Raw genomic sequence first — 22,693 nt, forward strand, 5'->3', positions numbered from 1 at the left:
GCGTGGATTCATGAAGGGGAAGTCATATTTAACTAATTTACTGGAATTCTTTGAGGATATAACGAGCATGGTGGATAGAGGTGTACCGATGGATGTGGTGTATTTAGATTTCCAAAAGGCATTCGATAAGGTGCCACACAAAAGGTTACTGCAGAAGATAAAGGTACGCGGAGTCATAGGAAATGTATTAGCATGGATCGAGAATTGGCTGGCTAACAGAAAGCAGAGAGTCGGGATAAATGGGTCCATTTCGGGTTGGAAATCGGTGGTTAGTGGTGTGCCACAGGGATCGGTGCTGGGACCACAACTGTTTACAATATACATAGATGACCTGGAAGAGGGGACAGAGTATAGTGTAACAAAATTTGCAGATGACACAAAGATTAGTGGGAAGGCTGGTTATGTAGAGGACACAGAGAGGCTGCAAAGAGATTTAGATAGGTTAAGCGAATGGGCTAAGGTTTGGCAGATGGAATACAATGTCGGAAAATGTGAGGTCATCCACCTTGGGGAAAAAAAACAGTAAAAGGGAATATTATTTGAATGGGGAGAAATTACAACATGCTGCGGTGCAGAGGGACCTGGGGGTCCTTGTGCATGAATCCCAAAAAGTTAGTTTGCAGGTGCAGCAGGTAATCAGGAAGGCGAATGGAATGTTGGCCTTCATTGCGAGAGGGATGGAGTACAAAAGCAGGGAGGTACTTCTGCAACTGTATAGAGTATTGGTGAGGCCGCACCTGGAGTACTGCGTGCAGTTTTGGTCACCTTACTTAAGGAAGGATATACTAGCTTTGGAGGGGGTACAGAGATGATTCACTAGGCTGATTCCGGAGATGAGGGGGTTACCTTATGATGATAGATTGAGCAGACTGGGTCTTTACTCGGAGTTCAGAAGGATGAGGGGTGATCTTATAGAAACATTTAAAATAATGAAAGGGCTCGACAAGGTAGAGGCAGAGAGGTTGTTTCCACTGGTCGGGGAGACTAGAACTAGGGGGCACAGCCTCAAAATACGGGGGAGCCAATTTAAAACCGAGTTGAGAAGGAATTTCTTCTCCCATTGGGTTGTGAATCTGTGGAATTCTCTGCCCAGGGAAGCAGTTGAGGCTAGCTCATTGAATGTATTCAAATCACAGATAGATAGATTTTTAACCAATAAGGGAATTAAGGGTTACGGGGAGCAGGCGGGTAAGTGGAGCTGAGTCCACGGCCAGATCAGCCATGATCTTGTTGAATGGCGGAGCAGGCTCGAGGGGCTAGATGGCCTACTCCTGTTCCTAATTCTTATGTTCTTATGTTCTTACCTCACACTTGCATAGAAACATAGAAATTTACAGCGCAGAAAGAGGCCATTTCGGCCCATCATGTCCACGCCGGCAGACAAAGAGCCACACGGCCCTCGGTCAGCAGCCCTGAAGGTTACATATAAACCGATGAACGATGGCCGAAAGGTAAATAGCATCCAGCCCAACCAGTCCGCCTCACCCCTTGTACTGAAACATTCTACACTCCACCCCAACTGGAGCCATGTGATCTTCTGAGAAAGGCAAAAAACCCAGGTCAATTGGGGGGGAAAAATCTGGGAAAATTCCCCTCCAACCCAACTAGGCGATTGAAACTAGTCCAGGAGATCACCCTGGCCGTATTCGATTCCCTGCGGTACTTACCATCGTATCTGCACCAGCCAACAAGAGGTTATCCGATCTAATCCCACTTACCAGCTCTAGGTTCGTAACCCTGTAGGTTACGGCACTTCAAGCACCTTTTAAAAGTGGTGAGGGTTTCTGCATCCACCACCCTTCCAGGCAGCGAGTTCCAGATCCCCACAGCCCTCTGTGACGAAGCCCCCCCTCAAATCCCCTCTGAACCTTCCACTAAAACTATGCCCCCCTCGTAATTGACTCCTCCACCAAGGGAAATAGGCCCTTGCTATCCACTATATCTAGGCCCCTCAAAATCTTATACACCTCAGTGAGGTCTTCTCTCAGCCTCCTCTGTTCCAATGAGAACAAACCCAGCCGATCCAATGGGGCCTATCCAATCGTCCTCATAGCCAAGACTCCATTCCAGGCAGCATCCTAGTAAATCTCCTCTGCACCCTCTCTCTCGTGTAATCACGTCCTTCGTATAACCGGGCGACCAGAACTGCACGCAGTACTCCAGCTGTGTGGCCTAACCAAAGTATTATACAATTTAGGCATAACCTCCCTGCTCTTGTATTCTATGCCTCGGCCAATAAAGGCAAGCATTCAGTATGCCTTTTTAACCACCTTATCCAGCTGTCCCACTTTCAGGGATCCCTGTGGAATACCACTTATCATCTTTTGCCAGTCTGAGGGCCCAAGTTTGCCCAGGAGTTGCTCCATTTTTTTTTGGAGCACCTAGATTTTTTTTTTGGAGTATCTTAAAAATCGCATTTCTGTCCATTTAATTTGCTCCAGTGTAAGTGAGTTAGTTAGGTTTTTTTTTTGGTTTTTTTTCAAAAGGGGGTGTTACCAGCCACTTATGCCTGTTTTGGCCATTTAAGCAAGTTAAGACAGCTAAAAGTTACTCCAAACTAACTTAGTTTGTGGCTGCACAGAATAACCTTGCAGTGAGTTAAGAAATCAGCACAGGTAGCCAGAGATGGGTGGGGTGGGGGGTGGGGGGGGAGGGAGGGAGGTAAGTGAGAGGACCTTGCAAAGCACTAAACACCTTCACAACAACATAAAAGAAGCATAAGTACATTTAAAGCACCAAATACTAAACAAAGCACAAAAATATTATTCAATAACAAATGAAAAATACAAGGAAGCTGAGAGGACCTGCACCGAGCACCAAGACTTACAAAGCACTAAACACCTAGATTAAAAATGGATTGGTAAACTAGCAAATACATATAGCAAGTCTTGTAAATAAGAGTTTTAGCCAATCTATTTTACAGGATTCCTTTTGAAAGCAGATGAAGAGTAAACTTGAATGTAAATCAAACAAGAATTTAGGACCACATAATCAATCAATCAATAAATAAATAAATAAATAAATAAATAGAAGTCCTACCTTCAGCAAAGCTTTCCTGCAGAAAAACACTAGCAGCTGGGCTGTTGCACAGAGTCATAGCAAGCTCTGCACACTCTGGTCGCCGATGAGGGAGCCCATTCGGCTAGGGATGGCGTGCTTCGGGCCCCTCCCACACAGCCTGCAGCACACGCCCACAGATTCTGGGGGCGAGGAGCTACTGCACATGGAGCTACTGTGTTCAGCGCTGGGACCTGGCTCCGTGCCTCACTGCTTGTGCTGCACCACGGCAAGGCCTACGACGTTCCAAGCAGCGGGAGAATACCGAGGTAAGTTTTCGCCGTCATTTTTTGTCCACAAAGTTGCCGTACCTCGGGTAGGTACGCCGTTTTGACCGGAGGGGCAAACTTGGGCCCTGAGTAACGACCGTTAATCCCTACTCTCTGTTTTCTGTTTTGTAGCCAGCTTGCTATCCATTCTGCTACTTGTCCTCTGACGCCACATTTTAGAATCATAGAAAATAGGTGCAGGAGTAGGCCATTCGGCCCTTCGAGCCTGCACCGCCATTCAATGAGTTCATGGCTGAACATATGCAACTTCAGTACCCCATTCCTGCTTTCTCGCCATACCCCTTGATCCCCCTAGCAGTAAGGACTACATCGAACTCCTTTTTGAATATATTTAGTGAATAGGCCTCAACAACTTTCTGTGGTAGAGAATTCCACAGGTTCACCACTCTCTGGGTGAAGAAGTTTCTCCTCATCTCGGTCCTAAATGGCTTACCCCTTATCCTTAGACTGTGACCCCTGGTTCTGGACTTCCCCAACATCGGGAGCATTCTTCCTGCATCTAACCTGTCTAAACCCGCCAGAATTTTAAACATTTCTATGAGATCCCCTCTCATTCTTCTGAACTCCAGTGAATACAAGCCCAGTTGATCCAGTCTTTCTTGATATGTCAGTCCTGCCATCCCGGGAATCAGTCTGGTGAACCTTTGCTGCACTCCCTCAATAGCAAGAATGTCCTTCAAGTTAGGAGACCAAAACTGTACACAATACTCCAGGTGTGGCCTCACCAAGGCCCTGTATAACTGTAGTAACACCTCCCTGTCCCTGTACTCAAATCCCCTCGCTATGAAGGCCAACATGCCATTTGCTTTCTTAACCGCCTGCTGTACCTGCATGCCAACCTTCAATGACTGATGTACCATGACACCCAGGTCTCGTTGCACCTCCCCTTTTCCTAATCTGTCACCATTCAGATAATAGTCTGTCTCTCTGTTTTTACCACCAAAGTGGATAACCTCACATTTATCCACATTATACTTCATCTGCCATGCATTTGCCCACTCACCTCACCTAACCTATCCAAGTCACTCTGCAGCCTCATAGCATCCTCCTCGCAGCTCACACTGCCACCCAACTTAGTGTCATCCGCAAATTTGGAGATTCTACATTTAATCCCCTCGTCTAAATCATTAATGTACAATATAAACAGCTGGGGCCCCAGCACAGAACCTTGCGGTACCCCACTAGTCACTGCCTGCCATTCTGAAATGTACCCATTTACTCCTACTCTTTGCTTCCTGTCTGACAACCAGTTCTCAGTCCACGTCAGCACACTACCCCCAATCCCATGTGCTTTAACTTTGCACATTAATCTCTTGTGTGGGACCTTGTCGAAAGCCTTCTGAAAGTCCAAATACACCACATCAACTGGTTCTACCTTGTCCACTCTACTGGAAACATCCTTAAAAAATGCCAGAAGATTTGTCAAGCATGATTTCCCTTTCACAAATCCATGCTGACTTGGACCTATCATGTCACCTCTTTCCAAATGCGCTGCTATGACATCCTTATTAATTGATTCCATCATTTTACCCACTACCGATGTCGGGCTGAATGGTCTTTCATTCCGTTTTCTCTCTCCCTCCTTTTTTAAAAAGTGGGGTTACATTGTCTACCCTCCACTCCATAGGAACTGATCCAGAGTCAATGGAATGTTGGAAAATGACTGTCAATGCATCCGCTATTTCCAAGGCCACCTCCTTAAGTACTCTGGGATGCAGACCATCAGGCCCTGGGGATTTATCGGCTTTCAATCCCATCAATTTCCCCAACACAATTTCCCGACGAATAAGGATTTCCCTCAGTTCCTCTTTCTTACTAGACCGTCTGACCCCTTTTATATCCGGAAGGTTGTTTGTGTCCTCCTTAGTGAATACCGAACCAAAGTACTTGTTCCATTGGTCTGCCATTTCTTTGTTCCCTGTTATGACTTCCCCTGATTCTGACTGCAGGGGACCTACGTTTGTCTTTACTAACCTTTTTCTCTTTACATATCTATAGAAACTTTTGCAATCCGTCTTTATGTTCCCTGCTAGCTTCCTCTCGTACTCTATTTTCCCTGCCCTAATCGAACCCTTTGTCCTCCTCTGCTGAGTTCTAAATTTCTTCAAGTCCCTGGGTTCGCTGCTATTTCTGGCCAATTTGTAGGCTTTAATACTATCCCTGATTTCCCTTGATAGCCACGGTTGAGCCACCTTCCCTTTTTTATTTTTACCCCAGACAGGGATGTACAATTGTTGTAATTCATCCATGCGGTCTCTAAATGTCTGCCATTGCCCATCCACAGTCAACCCCTTAAGTATCATTCGCCAATCTATCCTAGCCAATTCACGCCTCATACCTTCAAAGTTACCCTTCTTTAAGTTCTGGATCATGGTCTCTGAATTAACTGTTTCATTCTCCATCCTAATGTAGAATTCCACCATATTATGGTCACTCTTCCCCAAGGGGCCTCGCACAACGAGATTGCTAATTAATCTCTCTCATTACACAACACCCAGTCTAAGATGGCCTCCCCCCTAGTTGGTTCCTCGACATATTGGTCTAGAAAACCATCCCTTATCCATTTTGCCAAGTCGGTCTTGTTAGCTCAGCTTCAGCAGTGGCTACTTCCACCAAATACCAACTAATGAGGTATCTATTAAAACTGAATGGCTATAATGAAAATAAAGGCAGTAAGTGACCTGATCTCCTTGCCTGACTGAGGTGCTTGAAACTGCCCATGGGGTTAGAGGCGTTAGCAGTGCTGCACTCTGGACAGTTTGTTGGTGAGTAGTCGAGAGCCGAGGGATAGGAAGTGCACTCACTGGTTTTAAGGTCTCTCTGAATAGTTCACAATGTTTTCATTTTCAGAATTGAGTACGGATTTGCTTTAAACCTTATACACGTGAACGATTATACAATGATGCTTGTGACGTAGAGGATCTGTTGTCCGTTGACATCCTTCTCTTTTAGAGCACAGTCTTACGCAGAGCGACTTCGGCTGGGACTGGCAGTGATACACGGAGAGGCGCAGTATGCTGAGTACGATATGGTGGATGGGCGCCACTCGCCTCCGGCTGTGAAGAACACCACAATACATTCTGGTCTGGAGTTACCATGTAAGAAATATGCTGGGCTGAAATTTCTCAAAATTGTTAATGTTTCAGATACAGCTTCAAAAGAACTAAGTGTAAAGACTGGAACTGGCACCTCTGGCAGCTGTGTCCAGTCTACGGACAGCATTGGGAATCCGCCCTGTGTCCAGTCTACGGGCAGCATTGGGAATCCGCCCTGTGTCCAGTCTACGGGCAGCATTGGGAACCCGCCCTGTGTCCAGTCTAATGACAGTATTGGGAACCCGCCCTGTGTCCAGTCTAATGACAGTATTGGGAACCGGCCCTGTGTCCAGTCTAATGACAGTATTGGGAACCCGCCCTGTGTCCAGTCTAATGACAGTATTGGGAACCCGCCCTGTGTCCAGTCTAATGACAGTATTGGGAACCCGCCCTGTGTCCAGTCTAATGACAGTATTGGGAACCTGCCCTGTGTCCAGTCTACGGACAGTATTGGGAACCCGCCCTGTGTCCAGTCTAATGACAGTATTGGGAACCCGCCCTGTGTCCAGTCTAATGACAGTATTGGGAACCTGCCCTGTGTCCAGTCTACGGACAGTATTGGGAACCCGCCCTGTGTCCAGTCTACGGACAGCATTGGGAACCCGCCCTGTGTCCAGTCTACGGACAGTATTGGGAACCCGCCCTGTGTCCAGTCTACGGACAGCATTGGGAACCCGCCCTGTGTCCAGTCTACGGACAGCATTGGGAACCCGCCCTGTGTCCAGTCTACGGACAGCATTGGGAACCCGCCCTGTGTCCAGTCTACGGACAGTATTGGGAACCCGCCCTGTGTCCAGTCTAATGACAGTATTGGGAACCTGCCCTGTGTCCAGTCTACGGACAGTATTGGGAACCCGCCCTGTGTCCAGTCTAATGACAGTATTGGGAACCCGCCCTGTGTCCAGTCTACGGGCAGCATTGGGAACCCGCCCTGTGTCCAGTCTACGGACAGTATTGGGAACCCGCCCTGTGTCCAGTCTACGGACAGTATTGGGAACCTGCCCTGTGTCCAGTCTACGGACAGTATTGGGAACCCGCCCTGTGTCCAGTCTAATGACAGTATTGGGAACCCGCCCTGTGTCCAGTCTACGGGCAGCATTGGGAACCCGCCCTGTGTCCAGTCTACGGACAGTATTGGGAACCTGCCCTGTGTCCAGTCTACGGACAGTATTGGGAACCCGCCCTGTGTCCAGTCTACGGACAGCATTGGGAACCCGCCCTGTGTCCAGTCTACGGACAGTATTGGGAACCCGCCCTGTGTCCAGTCTACGGACAGCATTGGGAACCCGCCCTGTGTCCAGTCTACGGACAGTATTGGGAACCCGCCCTGTGTCCAGTCTACGGGCAGCATTGGGAACCCGCCCTGTGTCCAGTCTACGGACAGCATTGGGAACCCGCCCTGTGTCCAGTCTACGGGCAGCATTGGGAACCCGCCCTGTGTCCAGTCTACGGACAGCATTGGGAACCTGCCCTGTGTCCAGTCTACGGACAGCATTGGGAACCCGCCCTGTGTCCAGTCTACGGACAGTATTGGGAACCCGCCCTGTGTCCAGTCTACGGACAGCATTGGGAACCTGCCCTGTGTCCAGTCTACGGACAGTATTGGGAACCTGCCCTGTGTCCGGCCTGCGATTGCATTTGTTGAAATAGTTGCAGTAGTTTGAATTTTGTTCATTAACTTTAGAAAATTATGAACATTGCTTGGAAACTCTGCAGTTAGAATGTTTGTTTTTCTTATGAAAACAAAACTTGCAAATATCTGCTGCTCTGAGCTGCCATGGCCGGAGATGCTGAACTGACTAACACCCATTGCTCTGATTCGTGTTGCTACAGTTAATCAAATTGGTTCCAGTCAATGTGTCTTTAACATCCCTGAGCTGCTCCCAAATACTGTCATCTGCAGCTTTTCTCCTTTTTGTTTCTTGCCCTTTTTTCAGACAAATTTTCAATCCTTCCCTTTCCTGAATGCACTAACTCTTGCACGCATGCTCTGAATGTTTGTGCAATAGAGCAAGCACGTGCTCTCTCGTACTTCATCTCATACACACACACTCATACGCTCAATTACTCAGTCTCACTCTCTCATACACTCTGTATACTCAGTCTCACTCTCTCATACACTCTGTATACTCAGTCACACACTCTCTCGTACGCTCTGTATACTCAGTCACACACTCTCTCGTATGCTCTGTATACTCAGTCACACACTCTCTCGTACGCTCTGTATACTCAGTCACACACTCTCTCGTACGCTCTGTATACTCAGTCACACACTCGGTCTCTCTCACACACCTATGCTCTGTATACTCAGTCACAGTTACGTGCAGCCGCTTTCTCGTGCCTACCCCCCCCCCCTCTCTCGCGCGCGCCTCCTTTTTCCCTCCCACACTGGATTTTCATCGTGTCTGAACCCAAGGCACTGGGTTAATTGTCCAGCTTTAAATGCTGCATCAAATCAGCTAACTTGTACGTACAAGGAATGGAAGCTGGAGCCTTCCTGGCCTCCCCTGACCAATTGGAGATGCTCATACAATTTAGTGAAGCATCTGGTGACTCCAGTTGATGTAAGTGCCCCTGAGCTGGTTTGTTTGTGGTGTGGGGAGGCTGGCAGCTGACATTGACTGTTGCTGACTTCACTTTCACCAGAGCCACGGTTTACACGCTAGGAGATTGAGGCGAAATTTGCATCTCCTGCAACTGACACTTGGAAACCTGCCGGGTTTAATTCGAAGTCCAGTTGCTTGAAATTGCAAAGTGTGGTGGGTGGGAGTGGAATTCGATGGCACTCTCGTCAACTGGTATCCGGAAGGTCTCCGTTTGAGCGACACCCATTGCTTTTAGTCCTTCGGATTATGTTGTAGTATAACTTTTTCTGTTCTGTTTTATTAATTTGTGTTCTGCCTTTGTGCATTTGTGCTTTTAGCTGTACATAGGCTGCAAGTTCCGTTCCCTGGCATTGAGCTTCCAAGTACGAGAGTATAATTCTTCCATTTTACTTTTGGCGAGGCCTGATTCTGAGATACACAGGGCTGTTTGTGATTGCAGCTTATTAACTGCATGTGTGAATGGACAATAACCCGTGCAGGGGCTCGAGTGTCAGACTGGAGAACTAGTGAAGCAGAATCTCACGCACTAGTTCTAAATGTATGGAAGGACCATAGTGTTGAGTCATGTCACTCAAATAGGAAATTCTTTTTTTTTTAAAACAAGCCTATTGTTACAGCAGTATTGGCAAATTTAGAGATTTAAAAACATGCAAATGCAAAAAATTTGAAATAAAAATGGTAAATGTTGGAAATGCACCGTGATTCTGACCACATCAGTAAAGGGAGAAGAGCACGGTGATGTTTGGTGACACTGGGGGAGAGGGGGGGGGGAGTAGGGGTTGGGTGGGGGGAGAGGGAGAGGGAGGGTGGGGAGGAGAGGGAAGGGGGGGGAGAGGGATGGGGGGAGGGGGGAGAGGGAGGGGGGAGAGGGATGGGGGGAGGGGGGAGAGGGATGGGGGGGAGGGGGGAGAGGGATGGGGGGGAGGGGGGAGAGGGATGGGGGGAGGGGGGAGAGGGATGGGGGGAGGGGGGAGAGGGATGGGGGGAGGGGGGAGAGGGATGAGGGATGGGGGGAGGGGCAGAGGGGGTGGGGGAGAGGAGAGAGGGAGGGGCAGAGGGGGTGGGGGAGAGGAGAGAGGGAGGGGCAGAGGGGGTGGGGGAGAGGGAGGGGGTGGGGGAGAGGAGAGGAGGGAGGGGAGGGGGTGGGGGGGAGATGGGAAGGTGGGGGGAAGAGGTGGGGAGTGGGGGGGGGGGGAAGAGGTGGGGGGGGAAGAGGTGGGGGGGGAAAGAGGTGGGGGGGGTGGGGGGGAAGAGGTGGGGGGGGAGGGAGGGGAAGGTGGGGGGAAGAGGTGGGGAGTGGGGGGGGGGGAAGAGTTGGGGAGTGGGGGGGGGAAGGGGTGGGGGGGGAAGGTGGGGTGGAGAGGGAGGGGGTGGGGGGGAAAGGAAGGTGGGGGGGAAGAGGTGGGGAGTGGGGGGGGGGGGAAGAGGTGGGGAGTGGGGGGGGGAAGAGGTGGGGAGTGGGGGGGGGAAGGGGTGGGGGGAGAGGGAGGGGAAGGTGGGGGGGAGAGGGAGGGAGGGGAAGGTGGGGGGGAGAGGGAGGGAGGGGAAGGTGGGGGGGAGAGGGAGGGAGGGGAAGGTGGGGGGAGAGGGAGGGAGGGGAAGGTGGGGGGGGAGAGGGAGGGAGGGGAAGGTGGGGGGGAGAGGGAGGTGGGGGGGAGAGGGAGGGAGGGGAAGGTGGCGGGGAGAGGGAGGGAGGGGAAGGTGGCGGGGAGAGGGAGGGAGGGGAAGGTGGCGGGGAGAGGGAGGGAGGGGAAGGTGGCGGGGAGAGGGAGGGAGGGGAAGGTGGCGGGGAGAGGGAGGGAGGGGAAGGTGGGGGAGAGAGGGAGGGAGGGGAAGGTGGGGGGGAGAGGGAGGGAGGGAGGGGAAGGTGGGGGGGAGAGGGAGGGAGGGAGGGAGGGGAAGGTGGGGGGGGGAGGGAGGGAGGGAGGGGAAGGTGGGGGGGAGAGGGAGGAAGGGAGGGGAAGGTGGGGGGGAGAGGGAGGGAGGGAGGGGAAGGTGGGGGGGAGAGGGAGGGAGGGGAAGGTGGGGGGGAGAGGGAGGGAGGGGAAGGTGGGGGGGGAGAGGGAGGGAGGGGAAGGTGGGGGGGGGAGAGGGAGGGAGGGGAAGGTGGGGGGGAGAGGGAGGGAGGGGAAGAGGTGGGGGGGGGGAAGAGGTGGGGGGTGGGGGGGAAGAGGTGGGGAGTGGGGGGGGGGGAAGAGGTGGGGAGTGGGGGGGGGGAGAAGAGGTGGGGGGTTTTGGGGGGGTGGGGGGAAGAGGAGGTGGAGGGCACCTGGCAGTGGGCATCTGATCGGTAACTGTGCTGGCCCCAAGCAAACTAAAACTCATCTCCAAGTGTATGAAAGAGGCTGGGTACGAGATTTGTGCTTTGCAAGAGGTTGGGAAACAAGTGGAGGACCGTCTTGTCCTAAAGCCCTTCCCATCCAGTTGTGCCGTGGCCTGATGGTTTGGGTATGAAGTTGTATTTTGTTCTCGGGATGTTGCTGAACTCTCGGTGCATTTGCAGCATTTCCTGCCATTATTTCAGATCTTTGTATTTTGCACAGTGGATTAATTCTCACTCATTGATGCCGCAGTGATTGTAGCAAGCTTTTCAATCCCATCTCTAGGCTGCTTCAATGTTCTTTTGCCTTTGAACAAACTGCCTTCTCAAGGTGGGCTGGGGGGGCGGGTCTAACCAAATAAGGCTTTTTGGTGGTAAATTTTAAAAACTTGTTAGAGTTTGTAACCTTTGTGTAAATGTAAAGGTTGAAGTCCCTGGCAATAGTAACCCGTTAACTGGCACACAGCTTCCATTTTGATGCTGTTTTGTGTTCCGTGCCTTGCACTAAATCCATCAGATCAGTGGTGGCGTGTTTGAAACTGCATTGTAAGGACTCCATAATAACAAGTTTTTTCAAATCCCAGAGGCACTGAGGATATCAGGTTGTGTATTTATTTGTTGACTCACTGGGATGATGTTTCTGGCGACGAACACCAATAAAGCGGGTCTGCCGGGAGCTGTACTGTTCCTTTGGGCAACGGAGGTTTGCTGGCAGTTAGGACGGGGATGTCCAAGTGTATGCCAGTGTTTGGAGGGGTCCCCAACATAGGAACGCTTGAAAACCTCTGCAGTAACGGACAAGAGTTTGCTCTGATCTGTGGTCTTTTACACACATTTTGTTCAACTTTCCTGGTGCTGTGATTAGCCATCTATTGCATGTTTCAAACACTGTGCCGGACTGGACTGTTTCACTCCACAGCTGTTGTCTGTGAGATTTCACCAGTAGTTTTCGAGGCGAATTTGTGTAAATTTACGCAAGTGTCTTAAAGTGCAGGACACGGGGTTTGAGGTTTGGAAAGGGATGGGAGGTAGCACAGGGCCCCCATGTTCTCAGCCCTTCCAGTGCCGCACAGTTTCAAAACTCATTCTTACAAACCCAGCTTGTTCAGGTGAAATGTCGATGAGTGAGCGAGCTTTGATCTGGCCGTGGAGCTTGGGTTTGCAACAATGATGCTTGGCCATGTGTACACCACACGCAGCAAACACTGGAGCAGTCCCTGAGAGTGATTGCTGCGTGTTGTATGTTTGGTTTTTGTTAGGTGGTGAGAGCTTTGGGGAAATTGGAACTGGTTTCTTTGCATTTGTGCCAGATAAACACTAACTGTGGTGGCTAGAGAGTAATCCGGGACAATCAAAACCTTCAGTTACCAGTGTCTGAAAAAGCCTTCTCTCCATTCCTAGTGCATTGGGTGGTGTTGGATTAAAAGAGCCTTCACTCTGACACTTGTTTAATGCATGCTGTGTATGGCTCTCTCATGATATAGGGGCTCAATAAAATGCACATTCTGCAACAGGCGGTTCACTGTGAACACACTCTGGATCTCGTGCTAGTGTCGACGGACCCTGCAACTTGTCCACTAATGTTTAGATAGCTCCCCCTCCTCTACCTCCTGGATTCATCAGTCCAACATGTATTGAGGAATGTGACTCGATTGGAATCAATTTGCAGAAGTGTGAGGTAATGTATTTGGGGAGGACTAACGAGGCAAGGGAATACACAATAAATGGTAAGACACTGAGAAGTGTAGAGGAACAAAGGGACCTGGGAGTGCAGGTCCACAGATCCCTGAAGGTAGCAGGCCAGGTGGATAAGGTGCATACGGAATGCTTGCCTTTATTAGCTGAGGCATAGAATATAAGCGTAGGGAGGTTATGCTTGAACTGTATAAAACACTGGTTAGGCCACAGCTGGAGTACTGCTTGCAGTTCTGGTCACCACATTACTGGAAAGATGTGATTGCACTGGAGAGGGTAGAGAGGAGATTTACGAGGATGTTGCAGGGACTGGAGAATTTTGCCTATGAGGAAAGTTTGGATAGGCTGGGGTTTTCTTTGGAACAGAGGAGGCTGAGGGGAGACCTTGAAGTGTATAAAATTATGAGGGCCTATTTCCCTTGGAGGGGTCAACACCAAGGGGCATAAAATTAAAGTAATTGGTAAAAGGATTAGGGGGGGTGGTTGAGGAGAAATGTCCTCACCCAGAGGGTGGTGGGGTCTGGAACTCACTGCCTGAGGGTGATAGAGGCGGAAACCCTCATCGCGTTTAAAAAGTATTTGGATATGCACTTGACGACTAGAGAAAAGAGGACTTGGAAGATAGCGAGTATTCAAGATTCTTGAGGGAATTGAAAACAGAATGCTTTGAAGTGTTGATCAGTCTGCAAGACCAGGGAGACAGGCTGATGCTTCGAATGGGAAAAGTGGTCAGACTGTTGATTTAACTGCTTTACGGGGAGAGTGGTGAATGTGGAGTGGAGTGGGCAGGGAGACGGACAGTGTGGCAATAATAATCATAGAATGATTACCGCACAGAAAGAGGCCATTTAGCCCATCGAGCACTTCAGCTAGTCCCACTCCCCCGCCCTTTCCCTGTAGCCCTGCAATGTTTTTTTTCCTTCAGGCACTTATCCAATTCTCTTTTGAAGCCACGATTGAATCTGCCTCTACCACCATTTCGGGCAGCACATTCTAGATCCTAACCACCTGCTGCAGTACCTCCTCCAGTCCGAGAAACAACCGTTCCCCACTATCTGTTTCCTGTCACTGAGCCAGCTTTATATCCATGCTGCCACTGTCCCTTTTATTCCACGGGCTTCAACTTTGCTGCAAGCCTATTATGCCACCGAGCGTAATCCAGAGATTATTACTTTTGAGGTCCTACTTTTTAATCCCCTTACTAGCTCTGTAAAATCTGCCTGCAGGGCCTCCTCCCTATTCCTATGTCATTGGTACTGATATGAACTACGACCTCTGGTGCTGACCCTTCCTCTATAGAATGTTCGGCAGCTGCTCAGTGACATCCTTAACCCTGGCACCAGGGAGGCAACGTACCATCCTGGAGTCCCCTAACTATCGAATTCCCTACCACTATTGCTCTTCCACTCTTCCTTCCCCTCCCTGTACAGCTGAGCCACCCGTGGTGCCGTGGACTCCCCAGAGGAACCATCGCCCTCACCAGTACACAGAACAGAATACTGGTTGGAAAGTGAGATGTACTTGGGACTCCTGCACCACCATTCAATAAGATCATGGCTGGTCATTCACCTCAGTACCCCTTTCCTGCTTTCTCTCCATACCCCTTGATCCCTTTAGCTGTAAGGGCCATATCTAACTCCCTCTTGAATATATCCAATGAACTGGCATCAACAACTCTCTGCGGCAGTAAATTCCACAGGTTAACAACTCTGAGTGAAGAAGTTTCTCATCTCAGTCCTAAATGGCTTACCCCTTATCCTTAGACTATGTCCCCTGGTCTGGACTTCCCCAACCTCAGGAACATTCTTCCTGCATCTAACGTGTCCAGTCCCATCAGAATTTATATGTTTCTATGAGATCCCCTCTCATCCTTCTAAACTTCAGTGAATACAGGCCCAGTCGATCCAGTCTCTCCTCATATGTCAGTCCTGTCATCCTGGGAATCAGTCTGGTGAACCTTCGCTGCACTCCCTCAATAGCAAGAACGTCCTTCCTCAGATTAGGAGACTAAAACTGAACACAATATTCCAGGTGAGGCCTCACCAAGGCCCTGTACAATTGCAGTAAGACCTCCCTGCTCCTATACTCAAATCCCTTAGCTATGAAGGCCAACATACCATTTGCCTTCTTCACCACCTGCTGTACCTGCATGCCAACTTTCAATGACTAATGTACCATGACACCCAGGTCTCGTTGCACCTCCCCTTTTTTTAATCTGCCAATCAAATAATATTCTGCCTTCGTGTTTTTGCCACCAAAGTGGATAACCTCACATTTATCCACATTATACTGCATCTGCCATGCATTTGCCCACACACCTAACCTGTCCAAGTCACCCTGCAGCCTCTTAGCATCCTCCTCACAGCTCACACTGCCACCCAGCTTAGTGTCATCTGCAAACTTGGAGATATTACACTCAATTCCTTCATCTAAATCATTAATGTATATTGTAAATAGCTAGGGCCCCAGCACTGAGTCCTGCGGCACTCCACTAGTCACTGCCTGCCATTCTGAAAAGAACCCGTTTATCCCGACTCTCTGCTTACTGTCTGCCAACCAGTTCTCTATCCACGTCAGTACATTACCCCCAATACCACGTGCTTTAATTTTGCACACTAATCTCTTGTGTGGAACCTTGTCAAAAGCCTTTTGAAAGTCCAAATACACCACATCCACTGGTTCTCCCTTGTCCACTCTACTAGTTACATCCTCAAAAAATTCCAGAAGATTTGTCAAACATGATTTTGCTTTCATAAATCCATGCTGACTTGGACCGATCCTGTCACTGCTTTCCAAATACGCTGCTATTTCATCTTTAATAATTGATTTCATCTTCCTGCCTGGTGGTCCTCTTCTGTCTGGCAGTCATTCATTCCCTCTCTACTAGTGCACTCCTTTGTGGGGTGACCACCTCCTGAAACGTGCTATGCTTGCAGCTTTCAGCATCACGGACGCACCACAGTGACACCAGCTGCTGCTCCAGCTCCCAAACCCGGTGCTCGAGCTCCTCCAGCTGATGACACTTCCTGCACGTGTGGTTATCTCGGACCCAAGAGGCATCCTGGAATTCTCACATGGCACAGATGTGCATTCCGCGGGACTGAGCTGCTCTGCCATGCCCTCATTTATTCGACTATTAACTTTTTTTTTTTAAGTAACGCCTCCGCTTTAAAAAGAAAACAATCACCAACTACTCACCAACCAGCCCCTTCCGTTGAGATGATGTCACTTACCTTGTTCCCTGACACTCGCACTCCATCCGGACTCTTGGGCCTACCTTTATCTGTGGCCGCTCCTCTCACTATGGCCCAGGTCCGCGCTCAGGGATATTAACTGAGAAACCTCGGGTTCTGTGGCTCCATGCCTCCTTTTCATTCCGACGTCCCCGTCCCCGCCCCCTCCCTCCTCCCTCCTCCCCGCTCCCCACCCCCTTCTTGCACTCTCAAAATTCCTCACTCAGTTTGCGAATCTCCAAGCTCTGCTCCATCTCTCAGGATGAAATTAGTGAACGCAGGCACTGGCTAATTGAGGATAGTCAGCGTGGATTAATGGGAAAATAGTCGAGAGAGGATTGATGGGCAGAAAGCAGAGACTGGAGGTAAATTGATGTTTTATAGATGCGAGTAACAGTGTGACCCAGGGATCTGTGCTAGCACCTCGTTTTTCATTTATATCAATAATTTACACAAGAATAATGAAGTTTGTTGATACAAAATCTGGGCATGACACGCTGAGGAAGCTTTGCACCAGGTTCCCAGGTTAACGGTGTGAGTGCATGCAGCAAATGTGAAGTAAAGGGGTAGGTTTGGTAGAAATTGTTCTATACTGTTGCTGGAACATTGATTGCTTTCTCATAAGTGGCACTGAGACAGAGATTATAACGCCATTTAAAAGAGATATATTTGAAAAAGAAAGTATAAAAAGATAGAGAAATGGTGGGGGAATAGGATAGATGGGTGCAACTGAATAATTAGCACAGGCACGATGGGTTGAATGGCCTCCTTTGAACATAAGAATTAGGAGTCGGCCATTCAATAAGATCATGGCTGATCTGATCCTGGTCTCAACTCCACTTCCCCGCCTGCTCCCCACAGATTGATTGATCAGGAAATGGCACTAGCCACAGAGCGATCGATCGATCAGGGAATTATCTCCCTTTTGAGTTGCTTAGCAATTGGAGGAGAGAGATTAGTCCCTTATTTTGGGAAACTTTGAACAGCTGCCTCAAGGTGACAGGTTAGTACACTAACTCAGCGAAGCACCCAGCCACTTCACTGATGGGGAAACTATAACCCAAACCCTTTCTTTCTCCAGTCTCCAATATAGGCCACCGCCTCTTTTGTAACACACATGGATTGTGTGTCCCTTGCTGAGAGAATTGATAAAATGGTGTCTATAAGATGCTGCCTCCGTGGAATGTGCCTTTTGTTCTGCTCCGAGGGGGTATTAGAAGGGGACAGTTTGTGGGGTTTGTATTTCTGAACGTGTGAAATGCCTGATATAAATAACTGGTCTCTTTCCATTATGCAGTGATGATGCCAAAAGAAAAGCCGCCTATCACCGTAGTTGGAGATGTTGGTGGAAGAATAGCCATCATCGTGGTAAGAACTGAATCTCAAGTATCTTGCTGATCACTGACGTTTTAGTATAGGCTCTGATTGATTGATCGATCGATTGGTGGGCAGTGCCATTCCCTGATCGATCGATCGGTGGGCAGTGCCATTCCCTGATCGATCGATCGGTGGGCAGTGCCATTCCCTGATCGATCGATTGGTGGGCAGTGCCATTCCCTGATCGATCGATCGGTGGGCAGTGCCATTCCCTGATCGATCGATCGGTGGGCAGTGCCATTCCCTGATCGATCGGTGGGCAGTGCCATTCCCTGATCGATCGATCGGTGGGTACTGCCATTCCCTGATCGATCGATCGGTGGGCAGTGCCATTCCCTGATCGATCGATCGGTGGGTACTGCCATTCCCTGACCGATCGATCGGTGGGTACTGCCATTCCCTGATCGATCGATCGGTGGGCAGTGCCATTCCCTGATCGATCGATCGATCGTTGGGCAGTGCCATTCCCTGATCGATCGATCGGTGGGTACTGCCATTCCCTGATCGATCGATCGGTGGGCAGTGCCATTCCCTGATCGATCGATCGATCGTTGGGCAGTGCCATTCCCTGATCGATCGATCGGTGGGCAGTGCCATTCCCTGATCGATCGATCGGTGGGCAGTGCCATTCCCTGATCGATCGGTGGGCAGTGCCATTCCCTGATCGATCGATCGGTGGGTACTGCCATTCCCTGATCGATCGATCGGTGGGCAGTGCCATTCCCTGATCGATCGATCGGTGGGTACTGCCATTCCCTGACCGATCGATCGGTGGGTACTGCCATTCCCTGATCGATCGATCGGTGGGCAGTGCCATTCCCTGATCGATCGATCGATCGTTGGGCAGTGCCATTCCCTGATCGATCGATCGGTGGGTACTGCCATTCCCTGATCGATCGATCGGTGGGCAGTGCCATTCCCTGATCGATCGATCGATCGTTGGGCAGTGCCATTCCCTGATCGATCGATCGGTGGGCAGTGCCATTCCCTGATCGATCGATCGGTGGGCAGTGCCATTCCCTGATCGATCGGTGGGCAGTGCCATTCCCTGATCGATCGATTGGTGGGCAGTGCCATTCCCTGATTGATCGATCGGTGGGCAGTGCCATTCCCTGATCGATCGATCTGTGGGCAGTGCCATTCCCTGATCGATCGATCGGTGGGTACTGCCATTCCCTGATCGATCGATCGGTGGGCAGTGCCATTCCCTGATCGATCGATCGGTGGGCAGTGCCATTCCCTGATCGATAGAACGGTGGGCAGTGCCATTCCCTGATTGATCGATCGGTGGGCAGTGCCATTCCCTGATCGATCGATCTGTGGGCAGTGCCATTCCCTGATCGATCGATCGGTGGGTACTGCCATTCCCTGATCGATCGATCGGTGGGTACTGCCATTCCCTGATCGATCGATCGGTGGGCAGTGCCATTCCCTGATCGATCGATCGGTGGGTACTGCCATTCCCTGATCGATCGATCGGTGGGCAGTGCCATTCCCTGATCGATCGATCGGTGGGTACTGCCATTCCCTGATCGATCGATCGGTGGGTACTGCCATTCCCTGATCGATCGATCGGTGGGTACTGCCATTCCCTGATCGATCGATCGGTGGGTACTGCCATTCCCTGATGAGCGTGTGAAAGAGATTGACGTGATATCCCCACTAGGCTGTTTTTAGGATACTTGCTTTGGTTCGGCAGTGAAACACAACAACGCCTCACAGTGAGACACAGGTTTCTCAAAAGCCTCGGGTCAAGTGTGCGACTCGACAGGATGTCGCACTGGATCACTTGGTGGTCCTTTTCAAAATTAATTTGTTGCAAAGAATTCTGATTAACTTTTGCTGTGTTTGCCACTGAATTATTGAAGCTGGTTTGCAGTAGGTGGTGAGCCCACAGTATGTGGGAGCGAGTTGGTGCCTGGGAGCTTCACTGATTGCAGCTGCAATTAATCCTTGCGATGGATTGATTGAAGAAAAGAAAGCACTTGCACTTCTAGTGCGCCTTTCACGGCCTCGGGCCTACCCAAAGCACTTTACAGCCAACGAAGTATTTGTGTAGTCACTGTTGTATCACAGGGAAACGTGGCAGCCAATTTGTGCACAGCAAGATTCCATAAACAGTAATGGGATAAATGGCCAATGAACTGTATTGGGTGGTGTTGGTTGAGGGATAAATGCTAGGAACACTTATAAAGGGTACTGGTAGTGAGTCTGTCCAGAAATGTATCTCTGACACGTGGGATGGAACAGCTGGTTTGAACTGTTTACTGAAGTTGTGCTGATTCCAGTTGTGTCTCTCCACCTCTCTCCTAAACAGGACGACATTATTGATGATGTTGATGGTTTTGTAGCAGCTGCTGAGATTCTGAAGGAGCGAGGCGCGTATAAGATATATGTCATGGCTACTCATGGTCTTCTCTCCGCAGATGCCCCTTGTTTGATTGAGGAGTCGGCCATTAATGAGGTATTAACTTTACTTTCTCCGCTGTTTCTGCCTGTTTTTGTTTTAGATGGTTGGAAAGCTTTGTGTTTCTAGTCTGTGTGGCTGTGAATTGATTTGGGATGGTGTGTGTGGCTGTAGTACGGAGATGGTAGAGTTGGCCAGCAGCTGGTCCGTGAATAGAGGGCTCTCGCCCCCGTGTTCCCTCTCGCCCCCGTGTTCCCTCTCGCCCTGGGGCAGGCCCGAGGCACTTCGTTGAAGCCTAACCCGACAAAAGTCGGCTTTGAACCACGGAAGGAGTTAGGACAGAGGGCTTGGTCACAGAGGTGGGCTTTAAGGACCCAAAGTATTGAGTGTCACAACTTCAGACTGTTTGTTTTAAATGGAAGGTTAAGTCTCTTGCTACAAATGGCCTTTATTTCTTCAACCTTTAATGCTGGTCCCCAGTGGGAGTGAAATGTTCTGTAACATCACTGACGAGTCATTTCGCGGACAGTTCCTCAGTGCTGACTAGTTTGCTTTCTCCTCACTCCCCTGCCTGCCCTTCGAACTGATTCTATTTAAATATCTCTTCATCTTTTAAATATCTCTTCATCTTTCACTTTTCAATTCTGAAGGGCCCGACCTAAAATGTTCACCTGTCCGCCATCCACTGACCGGACATCCCCCACCCCTCTCCCCCCTCCACTCTCCCTCCTCCTCCCCCCTCCACTCTCCCTCCTCCTCCCCCACCCCTCTCCTCTCTCCCCCCACCCCCCCTCTCTCCCCCCACCCCCCTCTCTCCCCCCACCCCCCTCTCTCCCCCCACCCCCCCCCTCTCTCCCCCCCACCCCCCCCTCTCTTCCCCCCCCACCCCCCCTCTCTCCCCCCCCACCCCCCCTCTCTCCCCCCCACCCCCCCCTCTCTTCCCCCCCCACCCCCCCCTCTCTCCCCCCCACCCCCCCCTCTCTTCCCCCCCACCCCCCCCTCTCTTCCCCCCCACCCCCCCCTCTCTTCCCCCCCACCCCCCCCTCTCTTCCCCCCCACCCCCCCCCCTCTTCCCCCCACCCCCCCTCTCTTCCCCCCCCTCTCTTCCCCCCACCCTCTTCCCCCCCACCCCCCCCTCTCTTCCCCCCCCACCCCCCCCTCTCCCCCCCCACCCCCCCCACCCCCCCTCTCTTCCCCCCCCACCCCCCCTCTCTTCCCCCCCAACCCCCCCCTCTCTTCCCCCCCCACCCCCCCTCTCTTCCCCCCCCACCCCCCCCTCTCTTCCCCCCCACCCCCCCCTCTCTTCCCCCCCCACCCCCCCTCTCTTCCCCCCCCACCCCCCCTCTCTTCCCCCCCCACCCCCCCTCTCTTCCCCCCCCACCCCCCTCTCTTCCCCCCCCACCCCCCCTCTCTTCCCCCCCCACCCCCCTCTCTTCCCCCCCCACCCCCCCTCTCTTCCCCCCCACCCCCCCTCTCTTCCCCCCCCACCCCCCTCTCTTCCCCCCCCCACCCCCCCTCTCTTCCCCCCACCCCCCCTCTCTTCCCCCCACCCCCCCTCTCTTCCCCCCCACCCCCCCTCTCTTCCCCCCCCACCCCCCCTCTCTTCCCCCCCCACCCCCCCTCTCTTCCCCCCCCACCCCCCCTCTCTTCCCCCCCCACCCCCCCTCTCTTCCCCCCCCACCCCCCCTCTCTTCCCCCCCACCCCCCCTCTCTTCCCCCCCACCCCCCCTCTCTTCCCCCCCACCCCCCCTCTCTTCCCCCCCCACCCCCCCTCTCTTCCCCCCCACCCCCCCTCTCTTCCCCCCCCACCCCCCCCTCTCTTCCCCCCCCCACCCCCCCTCTCTTCCCCCCCCCCACCCCCCCTCTCTTCCCCCCCCCACCCCCCCTCTCTTCCCCCCCCACACCCCCCTCTCTTCCCCCCCCCACCCCCCTCTCTTCCCCCCCACCCCCCCTCTCTTCCCCCCCACCCCCCCCTCTCTTCCCCCCCACCCCCCCCTCTCTTCCCCCCCACCACCCCCTCTCTTCCCCCCCACCCCTCTCTTCTCCCCCCACCACCCCTCTCTTCCCCCCCACCACCCCTCTCTTCTCCCCCACCACCCCTCTTCTCCCCCACCACCCCTCTCTTCTCCCCCACCACCCCTCTCTTCTCCCCCACCACCCCTCTCTTCTCCCCCACCACCCCTCTCTTCTCCCCCACCACCCCTCTCTTCTCCCCCACCACCCCTCTCTTCCCCCACCACCCCTCTCTTCCCCCCACCACCCCTCTCTTCCCCCCACCACCCCTCTCTTCCCCCCACCACCCCTCCCCTCCCCCCACCACCTCCCACACCCGCGGACATCCCCTCTCTCCCACCCACACCCACACCCAGGGGCCCTCCCATCTGTTTCCAGCATTTTCTGCTTTTTCTTGTTTCCCGTTTAGTTGATTTCACACGAGCATGATCTGTAAGCGTGCCATTTGCATGATCTTGGAAATGATTTGAGTCTTTCTCCTGAAGGTGGTTGTAACAAACACCATTCCTCATGAAGTTCAAAAGCTGCAGTGTCCCAAGATCAAAACAGTGGATGTCAGCATGATCCTGTCGGAGGCTATTCGTCGCATCCATAACGGGG

General features: G+C 51.7%; 1 protein-coding gene across 1 annotated transcript in view; it reads left to right on the plus strand.

Moving 5' to 3' along the window:
* LOC139226876 (phosphoribosyl pyrophosphate synthase-associated protein 1) overlaps positions 1–22,693 on the plus strand; it is a 58,554-nt gene that overhangs the window by 34,680 nt on the left and 1,181 nt on the right. Inside the window, exons 8-10 of the mRNA XM_070857978.1 lie at positions 6,300–6,445; positions 17,594–17,664; positions 19,991–20,137. Coding sequence (XP_070714079.1) covers positions 6,300–6,445; positions 17,594–17,664; positions 19,991–20,137 — 364 coding nt within the window. The remainder of the gene's footprint in view (positions 1–6,299; positions 6,446–17,593; positions 17,665–19,990; positions 20,138–22,693) is intronic.

This window comes from Pristiophorus japonicus, chromosome 16 (assembly GCF_044704955.1).
Source record: "Pristiophorus japonicus isolate sPriJap1 chromosome 16, sPriJap1.hap1, whole genome shotgun sequence".
Taxonomy (NCBI): Eukaryota; Metazoa; Chordata; class Chondrichthyes; family Pristiophoridae; genus Pristiophorus; species Pristiophorus japonicus.